The sequence below is a fragment of the Megascapheus bottae genome, chromosome 6, assembly GCF_031878675.1.
Source record: "Megascapheus bottae isolate mThoBot1 chromosome 6, mThoBot2.hap1, whole genome shotgun sequence".
In the NCBI taxonomy this organism is placed as follows: domain Eukaryota; kingdom Metazoa; phylum Chordata; class Mammalia; order Rodentia; family Geomyidae; genus Megascapheus; species Megascapheus bottae.
This window is the reverse complement of record NC_143514.1, coordinates 49,561,220-49,588,861: the sequence shown is the minus strand read 5'-3', so window position 1 is coordinate 49,588,861 and position 27,642 is coordinate 49,561,220. Positions and strand designations below refer to the sequence as shown.

Below are 27,642 nucleotides of genomic sequence, written 5' to 3'. Positions count from 1 at the left end.
TCAACATTTTCCTATATCACAAGTATATTATAAGCATTGTAATAGCATCCTATTACATCTTATGGTTATTACCACCACCCTTCTAGTCCCAGATCCCAGCATTCCCACTAGCCTACTGCAACAGCTGTAACAGTGCCTCTAGTTCCACTGCTGCTGAAGACTGAGTTTCCACTCTGAAAGCCTAGTCTCAACCTGCTAGATCAGGTATTCCAAAGTCTAAGTTACAGCATATCATTCTTTTTTCTTTCATTGTGAAATATTAGGTAATAATTATTTTATTATTAAATTATTTAGTATTTACTATTCGATTCTTTTAATTTTTTATTGTTATTGCAAAGGTTATAGACAGAGGGTTACATAAGTAATGAGCACATTTCTTTGAAATGGAAATAAGGTTTTGTTATTTTGCTTTTTTTTCCTCCATCACTTTTTGATTCCTGTATCTTTTGTCTTTTTTTTTTTTTTTTTTTTTTTTTTTTTTTGCTGGATGTAGGGCTTTAACACCAGGCCGGGGCTCTGTCCCTGAGTCTCTTTGTGGTCAAAGCTAGCACCACTTGATCTGTAGTGCTACCTTTTGTTTTGTATATGAGTTTATCTATTCTGGGGAGGGTAAGGGGGAGCACTGTAATGGTGGGACAAAGGGTGAACAAATGCAACAGGGATACTCACTAGATACTATGTTAACCATGAACTTGACAGCCTGAGGCAGTGGCTCACACCTGTAATCCTAGCTACTCAGGAGGCTGAGATCTGAGGATCATGGTAAGGCCAGCCCGGCACTACAGACCAAACAGTAAAAGACCAGTAAAGACCATTAGACTCTTATCTCCAATTAACCGCTAGAAAACGGGAAGCAGCGCTGTGGCTCAAGGGATAGAGCAAATAGCCTTGAGCTGAAGAGCTAAGGGACAGCGCCCAGACCCAGAGTCCAAGACCCACAACCAAAAAGAAAAGAAAAAAAAAAAAAAAAAGAACATTGCAACCTGTAGGGGAGGGACGTTGGAAGGGAAAAAACTAGGAGAAAACAAGGGAAAGGTGACACTGTTCAACATACCATTTTTATGGACAAAACCATACAACAGCATTTCATATCCTCAAATAAAAAGCCAGTCTTAATACCAGCAAATAGCCCAATAAGCCTTGGGTATCTGCTAACTCTGATCTCCAAACCCACCTTACATTCTCCCTCACACACTCTGCTCCAGCTTCATGGTATCTCTTCACATGCCCAAACACATTCACTACTCAAATCTTTGCATTTTTCTATTTTCCTATTATCCCTTTAAGTCTTCGGGTGCCATCTTTTCAGTGAGACTTCCTTGATAAAGTGTCAATAAAATGGCACTCCCTCTTCCAGGCACTCTGGCTCCCTTACCTGCTCTGTTTTTCCATGTTTAAGATGTCAAAATTCTTTCCCTATAAGTCTAGTTTTCATATTTCCATGTAAGGATGCACCTTACAGTTAATGTAATTATCACAGTCATCTTTTGTTCTCAGAAGTACCCAAAATGTCTTACTTTCACAATCAATAACAATCTGTATCTCCCAGAAACACAGTATTATACACCTTCTTGGTCTATTGCTCCTCACTAGGATGTAAACATTATATGAACAAGGTTTTGTTCCATTTGCTATTCTACCCAGTGCCTAAAATGGTAACTGAATGTATGAAGAATTCAACTATGTCTTTGTCTCTTTATGTGACACTGGAGTCTGAACTCAGGGATCTGGGCTTGTGAAGTAAATACTCTACCACTTCTTTGAATCATGCTTCCAGCATTTAAAGCTGTATTTTAGGGCTAAGATGTAGCTCAGTGGCAAAGCAATTGCCTCACAAGTATAACATCCTGGGTTCAATTCTCATTGACAAAAAAGGACAAAAAAAAAAAAAAAAAGACAACCCACCAACTATATTTTAAGTATAAGAATTCACAGATGAGTACAATTATATTTGGTTAAGCCATAGGAAACAGCAGATTGTATAACTCAAAGTCAAATATTAGCAATCTCATATAAGCCAACTTGACACAGGAAGAGTTAAAAACATTTATTCCTGCTAACTTACTCATGTAAGATCCTTGAAGGCTTTTCTCTTTATTAGTATATACTAATTGTATATAAGGATTTCATTGTGTTTCCACACATATACATAACATACTTTGATCAAATTTACCACCTGCCAGGTGCAGTGGCTTATGCCAGTAATCCTAGCTACTCAGGAGGCTGAGCTATGAGGATTGTGGTTCAAAAGACTATGGGCACTAAAGACTATGAGACTCCCATCTCCAATTAATCACTAGAAAACGGGAAGTAGGGTTGTGGCTCCAGGGGTAGGGTGGTAGCCTTGAGCTGAAGAGCTTAGGGACAATACCCAAGTCCAGAGTTCAAACCCCATGACCGACATACACACACACAAAAAGATCACCACCTGTATTACTCAAAGATCATCAGTGTTAGAGCACTAGCCTTCAGAAAAAGAATCTCAGGAACAGCACCCAGGCCCTGAGTTCAAGCCCCAGGGCTACACACACACACACTCAAAGATACCCATAAAATATATATACATAAAAATATATACCAAAATAATACCAATAAATATAAATTCTGTAATCATATTATCCTACCTGTTCACGCTTATTCTGTATCCATGAATAGATGACATTGGGCTGTCTCACTGTCTTACCATCAGCACTTACAGAGGTGCATGGAGGTAGATCAGAAAATCCAGACATTTGCTGATCTAGTTAAAAAATAATAAGGTAAGGACTTAAGCTGCCTGGTCCTGTCCAAGTTTCAAGCTTTAGGAAATAAAAATTCCTCACCAGAAGTAGAAGTCCATAATCTTGGCCCTCTTCTTGTTAGCAAAGGACCTTGTGGTGACGCATAGCAAATGTTTGCATCAAAAATTCCAGCCATTCGATTCGCCACATTAATGCCAAAAGGAGACCCAAAGGTACTCGAAGTATCAGGTGTAGACAATTTTGAAGAAAATAGTGCAGTTTTAGCTGACGATGGTACTGGCTGGCTAGGTTTGGGTGTCTGAAATGCAGTTTCTTCTGTAAAAGAACAGAAGCAGTGCTGAAGAGGTGGTGTGGGCCAAGCATGGTAGTATGAAGGTTCTCAACCACACCTATGACCTGCAATCCTTTTGTGCATTGTTTTGTTTTGTTTTTTTGGCCAGTCTTGGGACTGGCACTGTCCCTGAGCCTCTTTTGCTCAACCACTTGAGCCACAGTGCCACTTTTGGTTTTTTCTGTATATGTGGTACTAAGGAATCAAATCCAGTATACACCACTGAGCCTTATTCCCAGCCCCATAAGCTGCCTACTTTTAAGAAAGTTTTGCTTTTAGCATGGGCCTATATAACCCAGGTTGATCTCACATTCATGATCCTCCTGCCTCATCCTCTTTACCTCATTAATCAACAGAGTATGCCATCACAACCCACAATTTTTTCAATCTACAATGATACCCATTTTTGGTAATTCAATACAACATTCTGTATGTTGGCTCAATCTTGCCTAAAAGTATTAAACCTCATACTCATGTAAGCAATCTTACATTGATTACTGTCATTTCTTAAAAAGGATGCAATTTTTTACTTTATTTTACTTTTGCCAGTCCTGGGGCTTGAACTCAGGAGCTGGGCACTATCCTTGAGTTTTCTCAGGGCTAAAGTTCTACCACTTGAGCCACAGCACCACTTCTGGCTTTTTTTATTCTTCTATGTATGTGGTACTAAATAATGGAGCCTGGGTCTTTGTGTATGCTAGGGAAGCACTCTACCACTAGGCCAAACTCCCGACCCCGAATGCAAACATTTCTACCCTCTCTTACTAGAAGTTACCTGAGGAATTTACTTTCTTAGGTTCCACTGAGTATGATGAAGAAAGCCTCCCATTTGTAGCAGCAGCTTCTTGGTAGAGAATCAGTTTCTGAGTCATAGCATTTAAAAGATTCAAACACTCTCTGGAAATAGCAGTCCAATTATGGGGATGTCCACCTAAGAGAATCAAGCAATCGTTTTTAAAACATAAATAATCACATTGTTCTATTTTCTTCTTACTACTATAAATCTCTTAGTGTGCTTAATTTACAGACTTTACTATAGGTATGTATATGTAAGAAAACACAGCATTTACAGACTTTACTATAGGTATGTACACATAAGAAAACAGCATATACAGAGTCAAGGGCTTCAGACGTTCACTAGAGGTTCTGCTCTTACATATTTCTCACTCCTTTATCATAGTACCTTCTTGCTATTGGGGTTGGATTTTGTTGTTGTTGTTGTTATGGGGCTTGAGCTCTGGGCCTGGGCACTGTCCCTGAGCAATTCCGCTCAAGGCTAGTGCTCTACCACTTGAGCCAGAGCACCGCTTCCAGTTTTCTGGTGATTAACTGGAGAAAAGATAGGTCTCATAGACTTTTATGCAAGCAGGCTTTGAACTGTGATACTCCAATCGCAGCCTCCTGAATAGAGTAACAAGGATTACAGGCGTGAGCTATTGGCACCCAGCTCTTGCTACCTTTGTATCCAAGAATTATTATGATTATATATCATATCATATATATCATGCTTCATTATGTGCTGTGAATGGAAGCCTAATGAAAACATGCCCCATATTGTGTGTGAATCATGCACTCTTCACTTATATAGCTCCTATAATATCTCATCCTTTTACAATTTAAGAGGAAAAACATTTAACATGTGAATAAATCCATACAAGATACTTCATCAATAGGCTGCAGACTTTTCTTTCTTTTTTTTGCCAGTCCTGGGACTTGAACTCAGGGGCTGGGCACTGTCCCTGAGCTGATTTTGCTCAAGGCTAGCACTCTGCCACTTGAGCCACAAGGGTTCTATGCATGCTAGGTAAGCACTCTAACACTAAGCCACATTCCTAGCCCTCAGACAGTTTGTACTGCTAACTCAGTACCACCCGGAACTGTGTAATAATATTCTACTCTAATTAATAATATATTTTAAATTTAGTATCTCTAGGATATTCTCTTTCAGAGGACATGCCAACATATTTACTTTACCTGAAGCTCTGGAAAATACAGAGAATGCCTAAGTTAATACAAGTCTGACAGAAAAGTATTGTTTTTCATAGTGTCACCTCTGGATTTCTCAAAACAAAAAGAAAAATGGCTTTCAATTATTTTTTCCCCCAGTCTTTGGGCTTTACCTCATGGCCTAGGCTCTGTCTCTGAACTTTTTCTTTCACTCAAGACTAACACTCTACCACATGAGCCACAGCTCCACTTGCAGCTTTTAGTAGTTAACTGGAGATAAGAGTCTCACAAACTTTCCCGCCTGGACCACCTTCAAAGCATCATCCTCATATCTCAGCCTCCTGAGTAGCTAGGATTATAGACATGAGCCAATGACATCCAACAATTAATCTTATTTTTATATTACTGGATTCCATTTCCATATAACACCCATAGGAAATATTTTTACAATTTGAAAATTGGCAAGTTCGGCAAAATAATGCACAGCTAAGTAAAAGATGAAAAACTACTAGGTTCCCTGTTTCTACCGGTGGCTGGGGCTGGACTATTTCTAAGAACAAAACAGAGAGCACTGGCAAAGTGCAGTCTTAAACAGCTTGGAAAATGGTAATGGAGAAGAAGTGTGTCAGGACTACCCAGAACATCTCTGGGTTACCAACAAATCCAGATTCTGCCTACTTGTTTTGTTTTGTTTGTCATGGGGCTTGAACTCTGGACCTGGGCGCTGTCTCTGAGCTCAGCTAAAGGCTAGCACTCTACCACTTGAGCCACAGTGCCACTTCTGGTTTTCTGTGGTTAAATGGAGATAAGTCACATGGACTTTCCTGCCCAGGATGGCTTTGAACTGTAATCCTCAGATCTCAGCCTGAGTAGCTAGGATTATTGGTGTGAGCCACTGGCACCTGGCTTTTACCTACTTATTTTCAAAGGAGGCAGAAGCACAGCAGGAAGAGATCTCTGCACTTTAAGTCAAATAACAAAATATTTATTCCAATTCTGACATTGACTTTACTTAAGCTCTTACTCTGAGTTATATCTATCACCTAGAAATTATACCACCTAGTTTTGTTTATGTAAAAATCTTTTATAGTATTAAAATGCCTACTTTTCTTCTTGAAAACTTACCAACTACTATACAGTTTCTTCAAGTTAATACATTTAGGGAATTGAAGAAAATAGAAGTTTACAAACACTAATACAAATTCTACTCACAACCATACAAACGCTGAAGCTGTATAAGATTTAAGTTCATATTTCATTAAAGGGACCCTCTGATGTGTGATATTTTATTAAATATAACAATACACCTCTCATCAGAAACTTTCAGTAGTGCACATACATATCTAATCAAGTGTACTACTTTTAGCAATACCTGGTTGGCTAAGGCTAAAAACTTCTTGTCTTCGAGAAGGAGAATATTGAGAAAGCAACATCAGGTCCTGCAAGGCTAAATACTAAAAGGAAAAAGTACACATTATTTAAAATTTTTAACCTCTAAACATAAAAATCTTATTTATGAGTTGGACTCATAACATGTCCTGGAGCTTGAACTCAAGGCCTGGGTACTACCCCTGAACTCCTCACTTGAGCCACAGCGCCACTTTGAGCTCTACGTGTTGATGTGATACTGAGGAATGAAGCCCAGGTCTTCACGCATACTGGCAAGCACTCTACCACTACGCCACATCATCAGCCCCACTCAATATTTTAGAAAAGAAAAATATTTCAGAAATATAACCTTCTCTTCTAGATTCCCAGTACTTTCCTACCTATACCCTACCTATCCAATGTAGGCTCCAGCCACAAATAAGGAAGTAATGAGTTGTGTTCTTTCAACCTTTGTGATGGAAAATTTAACCATCACTTCCTCCTGGAACTTCCTCTGGCTCCCTCAACTGTAGTACTTAACATAATATATCATAAATGACTACTTTCTTGCTTTACCTGGCCCCACCCACCAAACTATGAGGCCCAAAGAACATCAACCCCCTCTTACTGACCACTGTGACTAACACAAGTCACCTCTGTCATTTTTTTGTTTTTTATTTTTTTTTAGCTGAAAAACCTAACTCCTGGGAAGCTTCCTTACCAAGGACCATTCTTTCTGGGGTGCTCGTGTTGGTCACACTTACTGGCCACAGTGAATTTTAATCATACATGTACCTGCCTTTACTGTCAGTCCTCCTAATCATACTACCCATTGCAACTAGCAGTGACTGACATCTGCCTTCCAGAAACATTCAGTTATCAAATGAGTAAATGATCTAAGTTAATCTAACAAACTGATCACAATTCTTGTTTAAAGATAATTAGAGCTGCATGCTGGTGGCTTGTGTATTCTTCTTAGGTAATGAGATCTGAGTATCATAGCTCAAAACCAGCCAGTGCAGGAAAGTCCCTAAAGACTCTTATCTCCAATAAACTACCCAGAAAAAGCTAGAAGTGGTGCTGTGGCTCAGGTGATACAGCATTAGCCTTGAGCACAAAGAAGCTTAGGGACAGCACCCAGGTCCTGATTTCAAGCCTCTAGACTAGCTAAAAAATAAAAATAAAATCAGCCGGTTGCAGTAGTTCACACCTGTAATCCTACCTACTCAGGAGGCTAAGATCTGAAGATCAAGGTTCAAAGACAGCCTGGGCACTAAAGTCCATGAGACTCTTATCTCCAATTAACCACTAGAAAACTGTCAGTGAAGAGCTCAGGGACAGCGCCAGGCCCAGAGTTCAAGCCCCATGACCAACAATGTGCGAGAAGTAATGTACTTACTACCTAATGAATGTCATTGTAACCCTTCTATACATTACCCCGACAATAAAATTTTAAAAAATTTTAAAAAAGAAAAGAAAAAAAAAAACAGAAGTGGTGCTGTGGCTCAAGGGGAAAGGCAGCCTTGAGCAAAAGAATTCAGGGATAGTGCCGAGGCCCGGAGTTCAAGCCCCATGACAGACAAAATAAATAAAGAAAGAAAGAAATAAAATAAAACCAACAGGTAATTAGAGCCTCAGTAGTTCATTTTCTTATTTGTTTAAAGTTTCTTTAGACTGATCCAAGTTTTAAGTTCTAACTATTTTCTGAATGGGGTTTGAACTCAGGGCCTGAATGCTGTCCTGTCCCCTTAACTTTTTCATCTCCTGTGTAGATAAGATTACAAGCATGAGCCACTGGCACTCAGTTGTTTCAATTCGTTTTTAACTGACTATGAAAGCTTTGCTACCAGGAACAGCCTGTAAAACTAATGCATTTAGTTGGCTATAATTATATAAGCATAATTTCATGCTGGAAGCTACTTTTGCATCTTTTCTAAACACAGAATTAATTAACTAGCTTGGCTAGAAGTGCTGGTGCACACCATAGTTTCGGTTATTCGGGAGACTGAGGCAGAAGGATAGCTTAAACCCACAAAGAACCAACTATAGTGGCATCCTATTTCAAAATGAGAAAAATTAATCTTACACACATACTGCTCACTTTCCATTGGCATTTTGGTTACTTAAAATGAAAACTGAAACTATAAACAGCACTACAAAGTAGTAGATTTGACCAGGGAGGGGGTGACAGGACTAGTGAGAGAAGTGAACTTAGAACTTTATGCTTTCTATGCAAAAACTCTACCACTTATACCACACTGCCAGCCAGGTTTATAACATCAGTAACAGAATATTCTAGGCCTTCAAAAACATATCTCCATATATAAATATACTAAAATTAACTCTGTTCTGTAAGGTAAGTTAGAGGTAACAGTGTGAAGAAACAAAGGGAACAGTTTTACCTTTATGATGAGAGGAGGGTTGCTACTTAAAACTTTTGGGAGGCATTCTTCTGAGTCTCCTGCAAATGGTGGCTGCACAGGGAACACATGAGCCTGTCATAATCCACAGAAAAGAATATAAAAATGATTAATTTTTACAATCTTGTTCTACGCAGTAAGTAAGCATTAACTGTACCTAGAAGGAGACAATACAATCAAGTTAATATCTCCAATGCCCATTGCCAAAACAAAATACATTAATGTTAAATAAACCCAAACACAGTATTTTTTTTGCCAGTCCTGGGCTTGAGCTCAGGGCCTGAGCACTGTCCTTAGACTTTATCAAGGTTAGAGCTCTACCACTTGAGTCTCAGCACCACTTCCGGCTTTTTCCTATGTACATGGTACTGAGGAATCAAACCCAGGTCTTTGTTCATGCTAGGCAAGCACTTTACCACTAAGGCAAACTCCTGGCCCGTCTTTTTTTTTTAAAGGTACTATCTTGACTAGATAGAGTAGTACACACCCATAATTTTAACATTAGAGATTTGGGACAGAGACAGGAGGATCATGAGTTCAAGTCCAGCCTGAGGTACACTGTGAAATTCTGTTGAAAAAAGAATAAAAACAAGAACACTGTCCCAATTTTACTAGACTCTGTCTTCTTTTTTTCTTCCTGCCAATCCCAGGGCTCGAACTTAGGGCCTGAGCTGCTTTTTGATCAAGGCTTGTACTCTACCATTGAGCCATAGCACCACTTCTGGCTTTTTCTGTTTATGTGATACTGCAGAATCGAACACAGGGCTTCATACATGCTAGGCTAGCACTCTACCACTAAGCCACATTCCCTGCCAGACTCTGGCTTCTAATAAAATTTCAGAAATACTCTCTGAAACTACAGAAGAATACAAAACCACAGTGAAACAGAAACACTATTCTCTAAGACAACCATTTGAAAGATAGAAAATAATATACTTCTTTTCCCTCTCCCCCTATATAATGAGGCTTGACTTCAGGGCCCCATAATGGCTAGAAATTCCAACAATCCTGTGTCAGTTATTTTTTTGAGAAAGGGTCTCACTTTATGCCTCAGTCAGCCTAGACTGAAATCCTCCTATTTATAGTTTCCCACATAGCTGTGGACTACTCGTTGGTTGAGATAGCATTTCACAAAGTTGTATGCCTGAGCTAGTCTTGAATTATGACTGCCCAAGTACCTAAGGTTACAGACTTGAGCCACTACACCTGGCTCAAAGTAATGGAACAGGGGCCAGGAGTTTTGCCTAGTGGTAAAGTGCTTGCTTATCATGGCGAAGACTCAGTTCAATTCCTCAGTACCACATACACAGAAAAAAGCCAGAAGTGGTGCTGAGGCTCAAGTGGTAGAGCTCTAGCCTTGAGAAAGTCCAAGGACAGTGCTCAGTCCCTGAGCTCAAACCCAGGACTGGCAAAAAAAAAAAAAAAAAAAAAAGTTTTTATGCAGCTGGGAGTTTAGCCTACTGGTAGAGTGCTTGCCTAACATGCAAATAGGACTGAGTTTGATTCCTCAATACCATATACATAGGAAAAACTGGAAGTGGTACTGTAGCTCAAGTGGTAGAGTGATAGCCTAAGGACAGTGCTCAGGCCCTGAGTTCAAGCCCCAAGACTGGAAAAATAAATAATAAAGGTTTTGTAGACATTATCCAGATGATCCCTTCAATTTCCAGAGTCATTTCTTTAGTCTAAGTTTCTTTCTTCCAAAAGTCAGGGAATAACTTTAACCCAGGAGCTCAGAGCCAACTGGGATTTGAACTCAAGAGTCTGCACTTGGGAGGCAAGTGCTTTATCACTTTACCCTCATCTCTAGCCCTACGCATTTTTTTTTTTTTTTTGCCATTCCTGGGGCTTGAACTCAGGACCTGGGCATTGTCCCTGAGCTGCTTTTGCTCAAGGCTAGCATTGAGCCAAAGGCTACTTCTGGCTTTTCTGTTTATATGGTACTGAGGAATGGAGCCCAGGGCTTCATGCATGCTCGGCAAAGACTCTAACACTAAGCCACATTCCCAGTTCCCTAAGCATTTTAATAGTATCTATGGTAATAATAGCATATAACAGCATATAAAATTTAAAATTCACACTGATCTAGTATATACTCAACAGAGAAACAGGAGGTTTGAGGAGAGTACTAGACTACAAATAAAGCATAATAAATACAATTCAGTTTAATTTCCCAACATTAAGTGGGTACCAATTCTTTCCTTCAGAAAAATATATAAAGTAAACTGTAGTCATAAATGTTATGCACCTGCCCAGATACTATAACTCATAGCTGTAATCCTAGTACTTTGGAGACAGAGGCAGGAGGATCATTAATTTGAGACCAACCTGTATTAACAAAGACTCCCAAAAATACATTAAGCAAATAAAAATAATTAAAATGGCTTGGGTCATAACAGATCAACCAATACTCTTTCTAAAAAAAAAAAAAAAAATCTAAGTACTCTAAAGCACAAAAGAATATTAACACAAAACTAAGAACTGACCTCTGTGGCATAGATTTTGAAGAGTATCCATGAGATGTACCAAGTCGTCAGGAGGAAGACACCACAAAGCCAGACATGGTAGAGTAATGAGAGGTTCAAGAGGCCACTTACTGTGTCAAGAGGCCTGTGAAGGTGCCTGTATAAGCACAAAATACTGGTTAATCCGATGGAAATTGTCAAAACATGTAAAGGACTTGGGACTCCACAATAACCTTCTTTCCTGGAACATGAACTCTGGGCTTGGAAACTGTCTCTGAGCTTTCTTTACTCAATGCTAGTGCTCTACCACTTGAGCCAAAGCTCCACTTCCAACAAATCCTATTTTATTTTTTTGCCAGTCCTCGGCTTGAGCTCAGGGGCCTGAGCATTGTCCTTAGACTTTCTCAAGGCTAGAGTTCTTCCACTTGAGCGTCAGCAGCACCACTTACAGCTTTTTTCATGTACGTGGTACTGAGGAATCGAACCAGGGTCTTCATGCATGCTAGGCAAGCACTCTACCACTAGGCCAAACTCCCTGCCCCAACTAATCCTATTTCTAAATGATAATTTTTTGTACTCTTCAATAGGTATTTAATACTTTCTTAGGAGTTCCTAATGGAGCCATAGGTAAAGTGTAGGCCTAAACTTACCTAATTTCCTATGTACTAAATCTTCACTGCCATTTACTGTGGGAAGAATGAGTCAAGTCTATAAGCCTAACTACTTTGACTACATCAAAGTTTACCATTGCTGCTTTGTAGTTATTTAGAACTTTAAAACTTTGTATGGTCTAGTGGTTCAGTGCTTGCCTGGCATGCACAAAGCCCTGAGTTTAATTCCTCCATACCACATACTCAAAAAAAGCAGCAAGTGGTGCTGTGGTTGAAGTGGTAAAGGGCTAGCTTTGAGAAAACTCAAAGACAGTGCCCAGGCCCTGAGTTCAAGCCCCCGGACTGGTCAAAAAAAAAAAAAAAATCATGTATCCCTTCTATTAATTACAACAAAAAATAACAAAGAAGCTGGACACAATAACTCATGCCTGAGATCCCACACTGGGTAAGAGGAGGCAGTAAGATGCTCAGTTGTAAGCCAGTTTAGGTTACATAATAAGACTGCCTCAAAACAAAACAACAAAGTGATTAGGACCCTTCCAGGACCAGATTACAACTTTATCTGTATACCCTATAAATAGTTTCAAAGTGGTTAGAAGTACAGCCTACTAAAACAATTACTTCTATTTTTTCAAGCAATTTAAGAAACTAGCAGGATTAAAAAAAATAAATAAATAAATAAAACTAAAAGCTGATACATTACCAAACTTTGAACAGATCAGTTAACAAAACCATGAATCTTAATAAGCACACAACCAAAACTGTAAAAATCAGGATTTGAATCTCTGCCATTTGTAAGCATAGTAATTAGGTTAATCACTCCTCCATTCCCACTCTCATTTTCCTCACACATTTTCTTCATTCACGTAATAGTGGTATGATCTCTCCATTCAAATTCTTAGGGCTAGTATAAGATTTCAAGCAACTTACATTAAAAGCACCCAACATAGTGCTGACATTCACTGGGGGGAGGGGAAGGAGTTAGCTATGTTTAACATTTACTGTCTGACATTCAGAAAGGATAGGCACTTAGCCAAAAAAACAGAACATCTTTTTTTGGGGGGGAAGGGGACAGAGGGGGTGTTGGTCATGGGGCTGGAGCTCTGGGGCCTGGGCACTGTCCCTGAGCTCTTCAGATCAAGGCTACCGCCCTACCCCTTGAGCCACAGCCCCACTTCCCATTTTCTAGTGGTTAATTGAAGATATGAGTCTCATGGTCTTAAGTGCCCTGAAAAGCTTTGAATCTCAATCTTCAGATGTCAGCCTCCTAAGTAGCTAGGATTACAGGCATGAGCCATTACACCTGGCCAGAACATCTTTTGAGTGAAAATACAAAAGCAGAGCCGGGATGTAGCCTACTGGTAGAGTGCTCACCTAGCATGCACAAAGAGCTGGGTTTGATTCCTCGGTACCAAGTATACAGGGGAAAAAAAGGCAGAGCACTAGTATTGAGTAAAAAGTGTTCAAGGATAGTGCCCGGGGCCCTGAGTCAAGCCCCAGGACTGGATAAAAAAAAAAAAAATTCTAAAAGTATTATACTAAATCTCCCAGTTCAAAAATCTGGGCTAACATAATGACACATGTATCTGATTTCAAATCTAGCAGTGGCTCACACCTGTAATCCTAGCTACTTAGGCAGTTGAGATCTCAAAATCGAGGTTCAAAGCCAGCTTGGACACTGAAGTCTATGAGACTCTTATCTCCAATTAACTGCCAGAGAACCAGAAGTAGCCCTGTGGCTCAAGGGGTTGAGAGGTAGCCTTGAGCTGAAGAGCTCAGGGACAACACCCAGGCCCACAGTTCAAGTTCTATAACCGAGAAAAATAAAATAAAATTTTACCTAGGAAAACTTTTATAAGTATTGAAATTGAGGTGGTTAATAAGCCTAATCTCTTAAATACTCATATATGCCAATATTCCTATTTATCAAAATACTAGTGGATGGTGTGATATGATACAAAATGATTATGATGCAAACTCACAGTGGACTAACAATAAGGGACGAACACTGGAGAAAACTGACATTTATTACATATAGATCTAACCTTTTTCTATGTGCAAAGCATGAAAGGGTGACTAGAATACACATACTCCAGTGCTTCCAATCAATTGCCATCTTGCTCAATTTTGGTTTCCTCATAGGTAAATGAGAAGAAGTATTGATATAAAATGACAGGGCAGTAACAGCTCACAACTATAATACTAGCTACTCAGAAGGCTGAAATCTGAGGATTGACGTTCAAAGCCAGCCAGCCCCAGCAAGAAAGTCCATGTGTATCTTCAATTAACCATCAGAAAATCCGAACTGCTATGGCTCAAAATGGTAGAATACTAGACTTGAGTGAAAATGCTCAGGGACAGTGTCAAGGACCTAAGTTCAAGCCCCATGACCGACGGGGGGGGGGGGGTGAGGAAGAGGGAGGCGAGGGGAGTTGATGAAGAGAAAAATCAAAAAGAGGCAGCCAGAGGCATTTTTTTCACTGTATATACTTTTATCTACCGTTGAAATTTTAAGCCATGGAAACTATGAGTACACAAAAAAAACATAATTTCTCTCTCAGAAGAACTAATGATGGAAGTTGGGCTGTGGCTCCAGGGTGATAGCCTTGAGCTAAAGAGCTTAGGGACAGGGCCCAGACCCAGAGTTTAAGTCCCACAACCAACAAAAGAAGAAGAAAGAAGAAAGAAGAAAGCAGAAAGAAGAAAGAAGAAAGAAGAAGAAGATGAAGAAGAAGAAGAAGAAGAAGAAGAAGAAGAAGAGGGAGGGGGAGGAGGAGGAGAAGGAGAAGGAGAAGGACAACAACATCAACAACAACAACAACAAAAAATGATTTATTAATGATTCAGAAAACTTTCAGAAAAATATTGAAACAACCACATTTGAGCAGTTAGGTAGATACAGTTAAACTATGTATGGTGTACAACATTCAAGTGTTATATAGGATAGGCTCGAAGCCCAACACAGGATGGTTGTATGAAGAACAAAGCTGAGCCTATCTCAGTTCAGTGAAGAGGTATGGGCAGCAGCATGAAGGGTTCTCCGTCTGTATACTGTGTGAGAGGAACGAGGCATTCTCCTTACATACATTGGCTCCCTCCCTTCTTTCGTCTTATCCATTTTTTTAAGTACTTAAAGAATAAATCTAAACATAGCATCTGGAAACTAGCAGATGTTTAAAAGGAAAGAAACAGTTAAACTTAGAATTTAAAAGTATCACTTAGGCCGGGAGTTTGGCCTAGTGGTTAAAGTGCTTGCCTAGCATGCATGAAGACCCGGGTTCGATTCCTCGGTACCACATACATAGAAAAAAGCCGGAATTGGTGCTGAGGCTCAAGTGGTAGAGCTCTAGCATTGAGAAAGTCCAAGGACAGTGCTCAGGTCCTGAGCCCAAGCCCAGGACTGGCAAATAAATAAATAAATAAATAAATAAAAGTATCACTTACTCATCTATGTGAAGGTTCATAGCAGTGCTAATCCAAGCTTTGGGTACATAACCTAAAGAAAAAAAAAATCAGGCAATAAACATAAAAAGTTAATAAAACATCTTGATCATGCTTTAGACTCTGAAGTTGAAGTAGACAGCAAGTTCTCAGGTTAAAATCCTAAACTCTTTGATTAAGAGTGGATAGGAAGAAAAAGTTTTGCTTTGTATAATTATGATACATATATTTCTGTCATGATGTTTCAAATTTGAGATATCATGGTATATTAATAAAATGCATACAGCACTTCTAGGTTTTCAGTACGCAAATCCATAGATAGATGGATATTATCATCTATGACCAACCCCATCACATTTCTAAGTCAGATCAGATACAGCAAAGCAAACAGCTGTGGTACCTAATTGTCTCACATGACATACTACAAAACAAAAAGGGTTTAAACAGAAGAAAAGGAAACTAGCCAAAATGAAGACCAAAAATGCAGCAAAGAAAGGTGATAATGCTAGCAGTGGCTAACAACTGTAATCCTAGAGCTAGTAGGGCAGGGTGGATCACAGGATCTGAGTATGAGGCCAGCCTGGTTATAAAAGTATATGAGATTCCAATTCAATCAATATCTGGATGCAGTGGCACAGATCTGCTACCCCAGCATAGTAGAGGACACTTGTCATTTCTAGCATCACAGGAAAGCACAAGTAGCTCAGGCTGGCATAAAGAAGACCTTACCTTACAACCAATGAAGCCTGGCATTGGTAGCTCATATCTGTAATCCTACCTACTCAGAAGCCTAATACCTCGAAATTATGGGACAAAGACTGTCAGGACAAAAAAAATGCAAGACTCTAATCATTAAAACAAAAGCTGGAAGTTGAGATATAGCTCAAGTGGTAGAGTGACAGTAATGAGTAAAAAAGCCATGCAAGAGTGCCAAGTCCAGCCGGGTACAGGTACTGTGGCTCACGCCTGTAACTATAGGCTACTGCCAGTGGTTTACACCTAAGCTACTCAGGAGGCTGACATCTGAGGATCATTGTTCAAAGCCAGCCTGGGAAAGAAAATCGATGAGATGCTTATCTCCAATTAACCACCCAAAAAGCCAAATGAAAAAAATGCTAGCACAGGGACTGGCCCAGTCCCTGAATTCAAGCCCCAGGACTGGCACAAAAAAAGCCCAAAGAAGCTTGGTGTGGTGGTTCATGCCTAGCGACTCAGGAGGCTGAGATCTGAGGATCGCAGCTCAAAACCAGCCAGGACACTAAAGTCCATGAGACTCTTATCTCCAATTAACCACCAGAAAACTGAAAGTAGCACTGTGGCTCAGGGGTAGAGTGGAAGCCTTAAGCTGAAGAGCTTAGGAACAATGCCCAGCCAAAAAAAAAAAGTTAATGAAACTGAGTAAGTGACTGCAATAGCAGGATGGTAGTTGATATGAATCCAACGTGAGAGATTCAAACTTGGTATTATGAAAGATGAAAAAGAGAAAAATGGCTTGCCAGTTCAACAGTAAAGAACAGTGTTCCTCAATACATGTGAAGGGGAAATAACGGCCAATAATATAAAAAGATTATTTTAAAATATTACAGAGGAAAAAGAAAAAAAGGAAGAGCAAGTTAACCATGGGAATGGGTATGCTGACACCATCACCACACTGTGTCAAACCAAACAACTCTAGGGCAGGAACCAGAACAGCTATAGCAGGTTAATAAAGTATTAACATCAGAAATACAATTCCAGGGGCTGAGAGTTTGGCCTAGTAGTTAAAGTGCTTGCCTAGCATGCATGAAGACCCGGGTTCGATTCCTTGGTACCACATACATAGAATAAAGCCGGAAGTGGTGCTGAGGCTCAAGTGGTAGAGCTCTAGCCTTGAGAAAGTCCAAGGACAGTGCTCAGGCCCTGAGCTCAAGCCCAGGACTGGCAAAAAATGAATAAATAAATAAATAAAATGTTTAAAAAAAAAGAAATACAATTCCAACAGCTATGTAGAAAATGGGTCATATAAACTACAAGTAAAAAAAAAAAAAAGTAAATTAAATGGCTTATATACAACCATTTTGGAGTGTATCTGGAAAAAGCTGAATCACAAAGTTTTTGTCTGACAACAGTAGCTATGTTATGTTAGGTTTTGCTTTATATCTTGGTTGAGGAGATTAAGGTCTTTAACTTATATACACTATGCTAAATTTCAATTTCTGTTCCTAAAATTCACAATAATAAAGTCTTCAAGGTTTCTTTACCAACAAGACATTATTATTACTGTATAAGTAATCAAGTTACAAGCTTAGGTAAAGGAGCATGTTATGTCTAGATAAATAATCATATTCATCTTTTATCTCTTCTTCTAAAAGAATAAAGTTTTATTGTGGAGAAAACACAAAAGCTTGCCATTTGTAAGTGTGAAGCACAGGAGTGCTATCTACATACATGTTGTTATTAAACAACTCCAGAACTTTTGTTAAACAGTACTAGTTTTTGAACTTGGGACTTAGTGTTTTTGTTGCTTTTTTTTTGGGGGGGGAGGGCTTAGGCTCAGGGCCTGATCACTGTCCGTGGGCTTTCTCGAGGCCTAGTGTTCTACTATTTGAGCCACAGCACCATTTCTGGCTGTTTCTATGTATGTGGTATGAGGAATCAAACCCAGGTCTTCGTGCATGCTAGGCAGGCACTCTACCACTACGCCCAACTCCCAGCTGTTTGGGTTCTTTTTTTTTTTTTCTGTCACCTGTGGGGCTTGAACTCAGGTGCTGGGTGCTATCCCTGAGTGTCCCTGACTCTTTTGATTAAGGCTGGTGCTCAACCACTTTGAGTCACAACACCACTTCTGATTTTCTGGTGGTGAATTGGAGATAAGAGTCTCACAGACTTTCTTGCCTGGGCTAGCTTTGAAACTCGATTCTCAGATCTCAGCCTCCTGGGTAGCAGGATTACAAGTGTGAGCCACCACTGCCCTGCTGGGCCTATTTTCTAGGCAAACATTCTACCACTTGAGCCATGCCTCCAACCCCTTTTGGTTTACTCATTTTTCAGATAGCATCTTAAGAGTCTGGCCTGAAGCCAGCCTCAGACCTGTTCCACCTACCTACAACCACCCCAATAGCTGAGATTACAGGCACAAAGTGCCTACCATACCCAGCCTATTTGTTTTGTTTGAGATACTAAGTAGTCCAGGCCGGCCTCCCAATTGCTGGGATTACATGTATCTAACACTAAGCCCAACCTTCTCCAGAACTTTCTCAGCCTGCATAACTGACACTTTTGCCACTGAAGAGTTCTAGCCCTTCCCTATTCTTCTCAACCTCCAGGAACAGCATTCTACTTTGTATTTCCACATGTTTGATTACTTTAGATCTTCATATGCAGAATCATGCATTATTTGTTCTTTTGTGAGTTATTTCAGTTATTATAAAGACCTTAAGTTACTCTTTTTAAAAGCTAAAATCTTCATTATATGTCTATATAACACTGACAGTATTTTTCATTAACTAAACCTCCTATTTAAACAACTAACTACAGCCAGGTGCAGTGGGTCACACCTGTAATCCTAGCTACTCAGGAGGCTGAGATCTGGGGATCAAGATTCAAAGCCAGCCCAGGCACAGAAGGACCTTCGAGACTCTTACCTCCAATTAACCAGTAGAAAATGGGGCTTGGCTCAAGGGTAGGGCAGTAGCCTTGAGCTCAAGAGCTCAGGGACAGTGCCCAGGCCAAGTACAAGCCCCATGACCCACAAAAAAAAAAAAAAACAACTAACTAATTGGACTAATCATATACCTACAAGTATAAGAAGATACAAATACAATACAGAATAATTTTGTAACATTAAAAAGCAGAAATCCTTACCAACAAAATAATACACAATACAAAAATTTCTAACCAGGAACAGTGATTCCACACAACTATGTTTAACTAGTAAGAGCAGAGATCTCCTAAACCGCAAGAACTTGTATTGCTGTGGAAAAAAAGAGAACAGAGTTAAATGACACATCCAAATCACACAGTACTTTACATCACCTATTTTATCTGTTTTGGGAAACAGGGTCTATGTAGCCTCAGCCTCCCCAAGTACTGGGATTATAGGCAAGCACACCTAGTCATTTCATGTCATCTAACACAAAGGACTTGAAAGTAACAGTCAACATACAACATGTATTGTGAGCTGGCGCAGTAATCCTAGTTACACCAGAGGCTGAGATCTGAGGATCTCAATTCAAAGCCAGCCTGAGCACTAAAGACTGTGAGACTCTTTTATCTCCAATTAATCTCTAGAAAAGGGGAAGTAGGGCTGTGGCTTCAGGGGTAGGACGGGAGCCTTGAGCTGAAGAGCTCGGGGACAGTGCCCAGACCCAGAATCCAAGCTCCATGACCCACCAAAAAAAAAGTATTATCATGATGGACTGAGGGGTTAGCTTAGTGGCAGAAAACTTTATCTGGCAGGTGTAAGCTCTGAATTTGATCCCTATCATAGTAAAAAATAAATAAAAATAAAAATCACTGTATAAAAAACAAACACTATTCTAGAAACAAACAACAGCAACAAAAATCAGGCACCACTGGCTCACGCCTGTAATCCTAGCTACTTAGGAGGCTGAGATCTGAGGATCAAGGTTCAAAGCCAGGCCGGGTACAAAAGGATCTGAGACTCTTTATCTATAATTAACCTCTAAAAAAAAGGAAGCGGGGGCTTGGCTCAGGGTAGGGTGGAAGCCTTGAGCTGAAGAGCTCAGGGACATCGCCCATGCCAAGTTCAAACCCCAATTCCCCCCCCACAGACACAAATCAACTATTTTTAGGGTTCAAGGTGTGACTCAAGATATAGAGAGCTTACCTAACAAGCACAAAGATCTGAATCAAACCTGAATACTGCCAAAACATTACTTTTGATGTCAAAATATTTAGTATTTCCCTTTATATAACTAACGATAAGAAATGAAAAATAAGAAAATCAACAGCATCAATACATTCTTGATACTCTCTAGACTTTGAAAAAGTCAATATTTGAAAAAGTTCAATGTTTTCAGATTATGGTTGACCACTGCGAAATAGCAGAAAGCAAAACCATACAGAGACAAAAGCAGCTAACAATCTTTGTTTACACCTACAAGATATTATTCTAAGCATGTTGTGCCCTTTAATCCATTCAAACCTCATAGGATCCTGCCTCTGCCTCTGCCTCTGCCTGAGTAGGTAGGTTTATAGGCATGCAACACTACACCTGGCTTTTTTTTTTTTTTTTTTTTTTTTTGAGGAGGTAGGGGTAGAGTAGAGTGCTATTATATAGCCCAGGCTGCTCTTGAACTCAATGCTCCCTGAGTGTCAGCCTTCCAAGTGCTAGAATAATAGATAATGTACCACTAGGCCCAGCTCAAAACCTATAATCTTAAAAATAATGCCCATGAGTAAGAATTAAGCAAAATGCTCAACATCCCTGGCCATAAAGGAAATACAAATCAAAACAACTCTGAGATTCCATCCCACCCCAGTTACATTAGCCAACAATGAGAGTTCAAACAAATGCTGGCAGAGGTGTGGGGTAAAAAGAACCCTACTGCACTGTTGGTGGGACTGTAAAGTAGGGCACAACACTCTGGATGGCAATTTGGAGGTTCCTCAAAAAAATAGACAAAAGGGGCCAGGAGTTTGGCCTACTGGTTAAAGTGCTTGCCTGGCATGCATGAAGACCCGGGTTCGATTCCTCGGTACCACATACATAGAAAAAAGCCGGAAGTGGTGTTGAGGCTCAAGTGGTAGAGCTCTAGCCTTGAGAAAGTCCAAGGACAGTGCTCAGGCCCTGAGCTCAAGCCAAGGACTGGCAAAAAAAAAAAAAAAAAAAAATAGACAAAGAACTTCCCCATGACCCAGCCATACCACTCTTGGGCATCTACCTAGAAAATTACAAGTCAGAATACTGAAAAGACATTTAAACATCCATGTTCAATGCTACACTATTCGCACTAACCAAAGTATGAAAATAGCCCAAATGCTTACAATAGATGAGTAGATCAAAAAATATGTTACATATACACAATGGAATTTTACTTATCCATTAGAAAGAATATGATTATGTCATTTGCAAGGAAATGGATATACCTCTAATAAATCAGATTATGTGAAGTTAGCCAACCTCAAAGAGAAAGTGCATGTTTTTTTCTTCTGCATAGAAGTTAGATCTAAATTACAACTGGACATGATTAGCTATACTGGACTCTAGGTCTTCAAACGCAGTCAGACGAAAGGAGGAAACCAACAGGATAACTCCTCTAAGCATTAAAATACTTTTTATGAAAACCAATTCCAGGACATGAAAATATGGGTTTGTTTGTTTTTGTTAGTGGTGGTAGTGGTGTTGATGTCTTGACTTTGGAGTTTTTGCCTTCTTAGGGGGAGGCATCAGAGGATGCAAAAAGGTGAGGAAGGGTGAACAAATGCAATTATAAGATTCAGTTACAAGGGGCTGGGAGTTTGGCCTAGTGGTAGAGTGCTTGCCTAGCATGCACGAAGACCCGGGTTCAATTCCATGGTACCACATACTTAGAAAAAGCCAGAAGTGGTGCTGAGGCTCAAGTGGTAGAGTTCTAGCCTTGAGAAAAATCCAAGGACAGTGCTCAGGCCCTGAGCCTAAGCCCAGGACTGGCAAAAAAAAAAAAAAAAAAGATTCAGTTACACTTTGTGGAAAGTATGCAACTTTTGAACAGGGATGCAAAGAGAAAACTGGGAGAATGCAAAGAAAGAGTTGACATTGTCCAAAAAAAGAAAATTACTCATGCATTACCTGACTTATGAAATGGTAACCCTTCTCTCCAACACCTCAATAATAACAATAAAATTACATTGGTTTTGTTGTTGTTATTGTTGTTTTGCCAGTCCTGGGCCAGAGCACTGTCCTTGAACTTCCTCAAGGCTAGAGCTCTACCACATGAACCTCAGCACCACTTCCAGCTTTTTGCTATGTACCAAGGAATTGAACCTGGGTCTTCATGCATGCTAGGCAAGCACTCTACCACTAGGCCAAACTCCCAACCCCTAAAATTACATTGTTTAAAAAAGAAAAAGTAGCCTGCCTATAATCTTAGCTTCTCAAGAGGCTGAAATCTGAAAATCATAGTTCAACACCAGCCTAAGCAGGTTAAATCCATGAGATTTTATCTCCAATTAATCACCCAAAGAAATAAAGCTATGTAAATAAAGCTGTGGTTCAAATGCTAAAGTGCTAACCTAGAGCAAAATATGCTAGGGACAGTGCCCAGGCCAAGTTCAAATCCCAGTATTGGCACCAAAAATTAAAATAATAGTAATAATGCTGCATATTGCCATTATACTACAATGTATGCAGAGAAATGGCATTAAACCAGGAGAACCTGAATTCTCATAGATCACATTCTTATGACCATCACTTGTTTACTCACTGCTTGCTCCCTACTAAACTGGGCTCAGACAGGAAAGAACTGATCCTTATGTTTTTGCTGCAATGCTCAGTGCTCAGCCTACAAGAGCAGAAATGAAGTGAATTACAGTATAACTGAGAATAATAAAAATGGTCTGAGAAAAGCCATGATCTAACAAGGAAATATCTCAACCAACTCTTCTGTCAGAGGAAGTGGTTCTGAGTTCCAGGCATAACCACAATCATATTAGATTTGAGAGTCTCAATACTATAACTGCTCAAACCAGGTTTATATACACCTTGTCTTATTTTAAAATGATGACAAAACCACAAGCTCATGAGGTTCTTCAGTCTAAAAAGCAGCTACAACTGCAGAATTGTTTGCATAAAGGTCAATCCTTCCTCCCTCCTAGCACCTGCTAGGAGGTGCCACTATCAAACAGGGAAGATGACAAAACATTGTTCTGAATGGAACAGCCAAGGAAGGACAGCTACTGCTCTCAAAATTATACTCAAGCCTTTTCTCTTGAAATGGCATTTTGAAGACTTGAGTGCTGTTTTCTTGATGGTATCTTGAATTAATCAGATGAGGTCAGGTATGGAATATATACTTGCAGTCTTAATGTAGCTAAATTCTACTATAATGTAATACTGGACAGATATTTTACCTGAATGATGGGAAATGGAAGATAGTTCATGTTGTTAACAAAGTACAGGAGGCTATAGCTATAGCCCATGAATGCTCCAGCCAGTAAGAAAAACAGATGATATTCATTTAAGCAGGTCTGTGCAGGAGGGCTGTCTAGGCTGAAAGGGAAGGAAAAGTTTAATAGTCAAGGACACATCTCACTGTTCCAGGCTAAATATTTACCACAAGCAAAATAATGAGTCAATCACTTTTAAAATGTCCCAAATTCTAACAAAATGACTCATTAGAGAAACATGAATAAAAATTAACAAAATCTTTCTCCTTGATGCCTGATATTCCCCAGAAATCAGACATGAGAAAAAATATCTACAGTAATAATAAGTAATGAGCTGACCGCTTACAAGTTGTTCAACTGTACCTGCAGTGCATCTGATAGAGATCCTACAACTTCAGGCTGCATCTATGTTGTCTTTTTTTTTTTTGCCAGTCCTGGGCTTGGGCTCAGGGCTTGAGCACTGTCCTTGGACTTTCTCAAGGCTAGCACTCTACCACTTGAGCCTCAGCACCACTTCCGGCTTTTCTGCATGTATGTGGTACCAAGGAATTGAACCCGGGTCTTCATGCATGCTAGGCAAGCACTTTAACCACTAGGACAAACTCCAGGCCCCTGTCTTTTTTTTTTTTTTTTTTAAGAACCTGTCACCTATATAAACTGCATCCAGCCAGGCATCAGACGTTCATACCTGTAATCCTAGCAACTCAGAAGGCTGAGATTTGAAGATCGTGGCCTAAAGCCAAAATGGGCAGGAAAATCTATGAAACATTCATCTCCAACTATTCAGCAAAAAGGTAGAAGTAGTAGAGCATTAGCTTTGAACACAAAAGCTCAGGGACAGCACTCAGGTCCTGGGTTCAAGCCCTAAGACCAGCACCAAAAAATAAATAAGGGGCCGGGAGTTTGGCTAGTGGTAGAGTGCTTGCCAAGCATGCACGACAACCCAGGTTCGATTCCTCGGTACCACATACATAGAAAAAAGCCGGAATTGGTGCTGAGGCTCAAGTGGTAGAGCTCTAGCCTTGAGAAAGTCCAAGGACAGTGCTCAGGCCCTGAGCTCAAGCACAGGACTAACAATAAACAAACAAACAAATAAATAAATAGATAGATAAATAAATAAATAAATAAATAAAATGGTAGGAGGAAGAAAAACTACAAACTAGAGGCATCTATCTAATAACATGCCTGGCAATAAATAAATAAATAAACGGTAGGAGGAAGAAAAACTACAAACTAGAGGCATCTATCTAATAACATAAACTTTTATCTTCCCATAATTTTTTTTTTTAAATGGGTCATGGGGCTTGAACCCGGCCTAGGTGCTATCCCTGAGCTCTTCAGCTCGAGGTTGGCGCCCTACCCTTGAGCCAAGCCCCATCCACTTCCATTTTCTAGAGGTTAATTGGAGTTAAGAGTCTCAGGTCCTTTTGTGCCAGGGCTGGCTTTGAACCTTGATCCTCAGATCTCAGCCTCCTGAGAAGCTAGGATAACAGTCATGAGCCACCATGCCCAGCTAGTCCAAGACTCTTATCTGCAATAACCTACTTACAAAAGGCCAAAAGGGACGGCTCCCAGGCCCTGAGTTCAAGTTCCAGAACTGGCGAGAGAAAAAAAAAAAAGTAGTAATAATTACGTAAAGAGTCTCACAGACTTGCTTGCCCAGGCTGTCTTTGCATCAAAATCCTCTGATCTCAGCCTCCTCAGCAGCTAAGATTACAGGCATGAGCCACCAGCACCCAACCGGAAATTCTTTCTTAAAATTCATCCTTTTCAAACTATATCATTTGAACTCCAACTATATGCTTCCTCTTCTGGATGTGCAGACCCTCCTTGCTTTCTGAGATCCCAGAGGAGGTATCTGCTCATCTCACTTCCTTCTTCCTATTACATCCATCTCTGTTATGTCAAATCCTATTATTCTCAGCTCTCAAGGAGCTTTTAAGTCTATGTCTGAATCAGTCTCATAAATCCAGCAGCACCCAGCATATCACCTTCCACACACAAATGTTCTTAAAACTTTGCTAAACTGAGCTTGTTACAAAGAAAAAAATGTATTTAATATACCTCGCAGTACCAGTGCAGGGAACCACAAGAAAACTGTACTGGCCCTTGTTGATCACTGCTGCACACCAAGCTGTCACCATCCCCATGGCAGCATGCACAAATGAGTGCATGAGTTGCTGAGGATGAATGATCCTTCCTATCAGAGCCAGTCTGGAGCAGGGAACAGAAGGAACAACTGCAAAGAAAACACAAACTTTAGCTACAGCACATCAAATTAGAAGATCGATGTCATTCCCACTTGTCCTGGCACCAAGATGCCACAGGAGGAAGATACCCATTGTCAATTGCAGTGCAGAAAAACGCTGGGCTAACAATTCTAAGTAAAAAGTATTTCTTGGGCTGGGAGTTTGGCCTAGTGGTAGTGCTTGCCTAGCATGCATGAAGACCTGGGTTTGATTCCTCAGTACCACATACGTAAAAAAAAGCCAGAAATGGTGCTGAGGCTCAAGTGGTAGAGTTCTAGCCTTGAGAAAGTCCAAGGACAGTGATCAGGCCCCAAGTTTAAGGCCCATAACTGGCAAAAAAAAAAAAAAAAAGTATTTCTTGTCAGGTACCAATGACTCTCATGCCTATAATCTCAGCTATTTAGAAGGCTGAGAAATCTAGAGAATTCTGGTTTGAATGCCAGCCTAGGGAGAAAGGTTCAAGAGACTTCTCAACCCAGAACTAAGCACAGTGACATGTTCCACTCATCTTAAGCTATGTGGGAGGCTGAGATTAAGAGGATCATAAAACCAGGCCACCAGCCAAAGCAGAAAGTCCTCAAGACTACGTCTATTGATAGGAAGCTAGAATAATGATGCACGTGATCCCAGATGAACACTAGAGAGGGAACAGAGACTATACTCTAGAAATAACCAATGAAAAACAGGGCTAAGGTATACATGGGAATGCATGGTTCTATACCCATCTTTAAAATTTCCACACAAAAACTCAACACGGGGCCAGGAGTTTGGCCTAGTGGTAGAGTGCTTGCCTAGCATGCACGAAGACCCAGGTTCCATTCCTTGGTACAACATACATAGAAAAAAGCCAAGTTGAGGCTCAAGTGGTAGAGCTCTGGCCTTGAGAAAGTTCAAGGATAGTGCTCAGACCCTGAGCTCAAGCCCAGGACTGGCAAAAAAAAAAAAAAAAAAAAAAAAAAAAAAAAAAAAATCAACACGTTGTGCACATTTAAATATAAACTGCACTAAGTTTATCCTTAGTAAAATAAATTCAGACTTTTTAAAGGTTCAAACTTGAAAACCCACCTGCATAGAACTCCACATTGAAAATACTTATTATTACTATTACCACTGACAGCAGCAGGAGATAAAAGATCACATACGAACTATACAGATCATCAATAGAATCTAGAAGACAAGAGAAAAAAAATAGTGAAGTTTATTCATCGCATAGTCACATTCAGTACACTGCAATATAAAATTACTGTGAATTATAATTATAATTTTAACTTTAAAAGTTATTTTGCTGGGTGCTGATGACCCAGGCCTGTAATCCTAGCTATTCAGGGGGATGAGATCTGAGGATCATGGTTCAAAACCAGCCAGGCTCAAAAAGTCCATCTAATCTCCAATTAACCACCAGAAAACCAGAAATGAAGCTGTGGCTCAAGCAGTAGAGCATTTGCCTTGTGCTGAAGAGCTCAGGGACAACTCCAGGCCCGGAGTGCAAGCCCCACAGTTTAAAAAAAAAAAAAAAAAAAAGCTATTTTGCTGGGCACCAGTGGCTCATGCCTGTAATCCTAGCTATTCAGGAGGCTGAGATCTGAGAATTAGGATTCAAAGCTGGCTTGAGCAGGAAAGTCTGTGAGACTCTTATCCTCAATTAAGCATGAAAAAGTGGAGTTGTTGCTCAAGTGCTACCCATGAGCTGAAAAAAGCTCAAGAACAGCTCCAAGTCCTGAGTTCAAGCATCAGGAGCATCACCAAAAAAAAGGAGAATTGGACCGGGAGTCTGGCCTAGTGATAGTCTTTGCCTAGCATGCACAAAGACCCAGGTTCAACTCCTTAGTACCATATACACAGAAAAAGCCAGAAGTGCACTAAAGACTGTGAGACTTATCTCCGATTAACCACTAGAAAACAAGAAGTGGTGCTGCGGCTCAAGGGGTAGGGTGGTAGCCTTGAGCTGAAGAGCTCAGGGACTGCATGCAGGTCCAGAGTT

The 27,642-nt window shown here is 40.1% G+C and overlaps 1 protein-coding gene across 1 annotated transcript in view; it reads right to left on the bottom strand.

The window, feature by feature from the left end:
• Positions 1-27,642, bottom strand: part of Ndc1 (NDC1 transmembrane nucleoporin) — a 50,097-nt gene that overhangs the window by 17,607 nt on the left and 4,848 nt on the right. The window contains exons 3-13 of the mRNA XM_090334798.1: positions 26,727-26,828; positions 25,477-25,651; positions 23,377-23,515; positions 19,168-19,276; positions 15,328-15,379; positions 11,294-11,429; positions 8,790-8,882; positions 6,392-6,473; positions 3,848-4,003; positions 2,823-3,056; positions 2,625-2,740 (exon numbers count right to left, since the gene is read on the bottom strand). Coding sequence (XP_090190924.1) covers positions 2,625-2,740; positions 2,823-3,056; positions 3,848-4,003; positions 6,392-6,473; positions 8,790-8,882; positions 11,294-11,429; positions 15,328-15,379; positions 19,168-19,276; positions 23,377-23,515; positions 25,477-25,651; positions 26,727-26,828 — 1,394 coding nt within the window. The remainder of the gene's footprint in view (positions 1-2,624; positions 2,741-2,822; positions 3,057-3,847; positions 4,004-6,391; positions 6,474-8,789; positions 8,883-11,293; positions 11,430-15,327; positions 15,380-19,167; positions 19,277-23,376; positions 23,516-25,476; positions 25,652-26,726; positions 26,829-27,642) is intronic.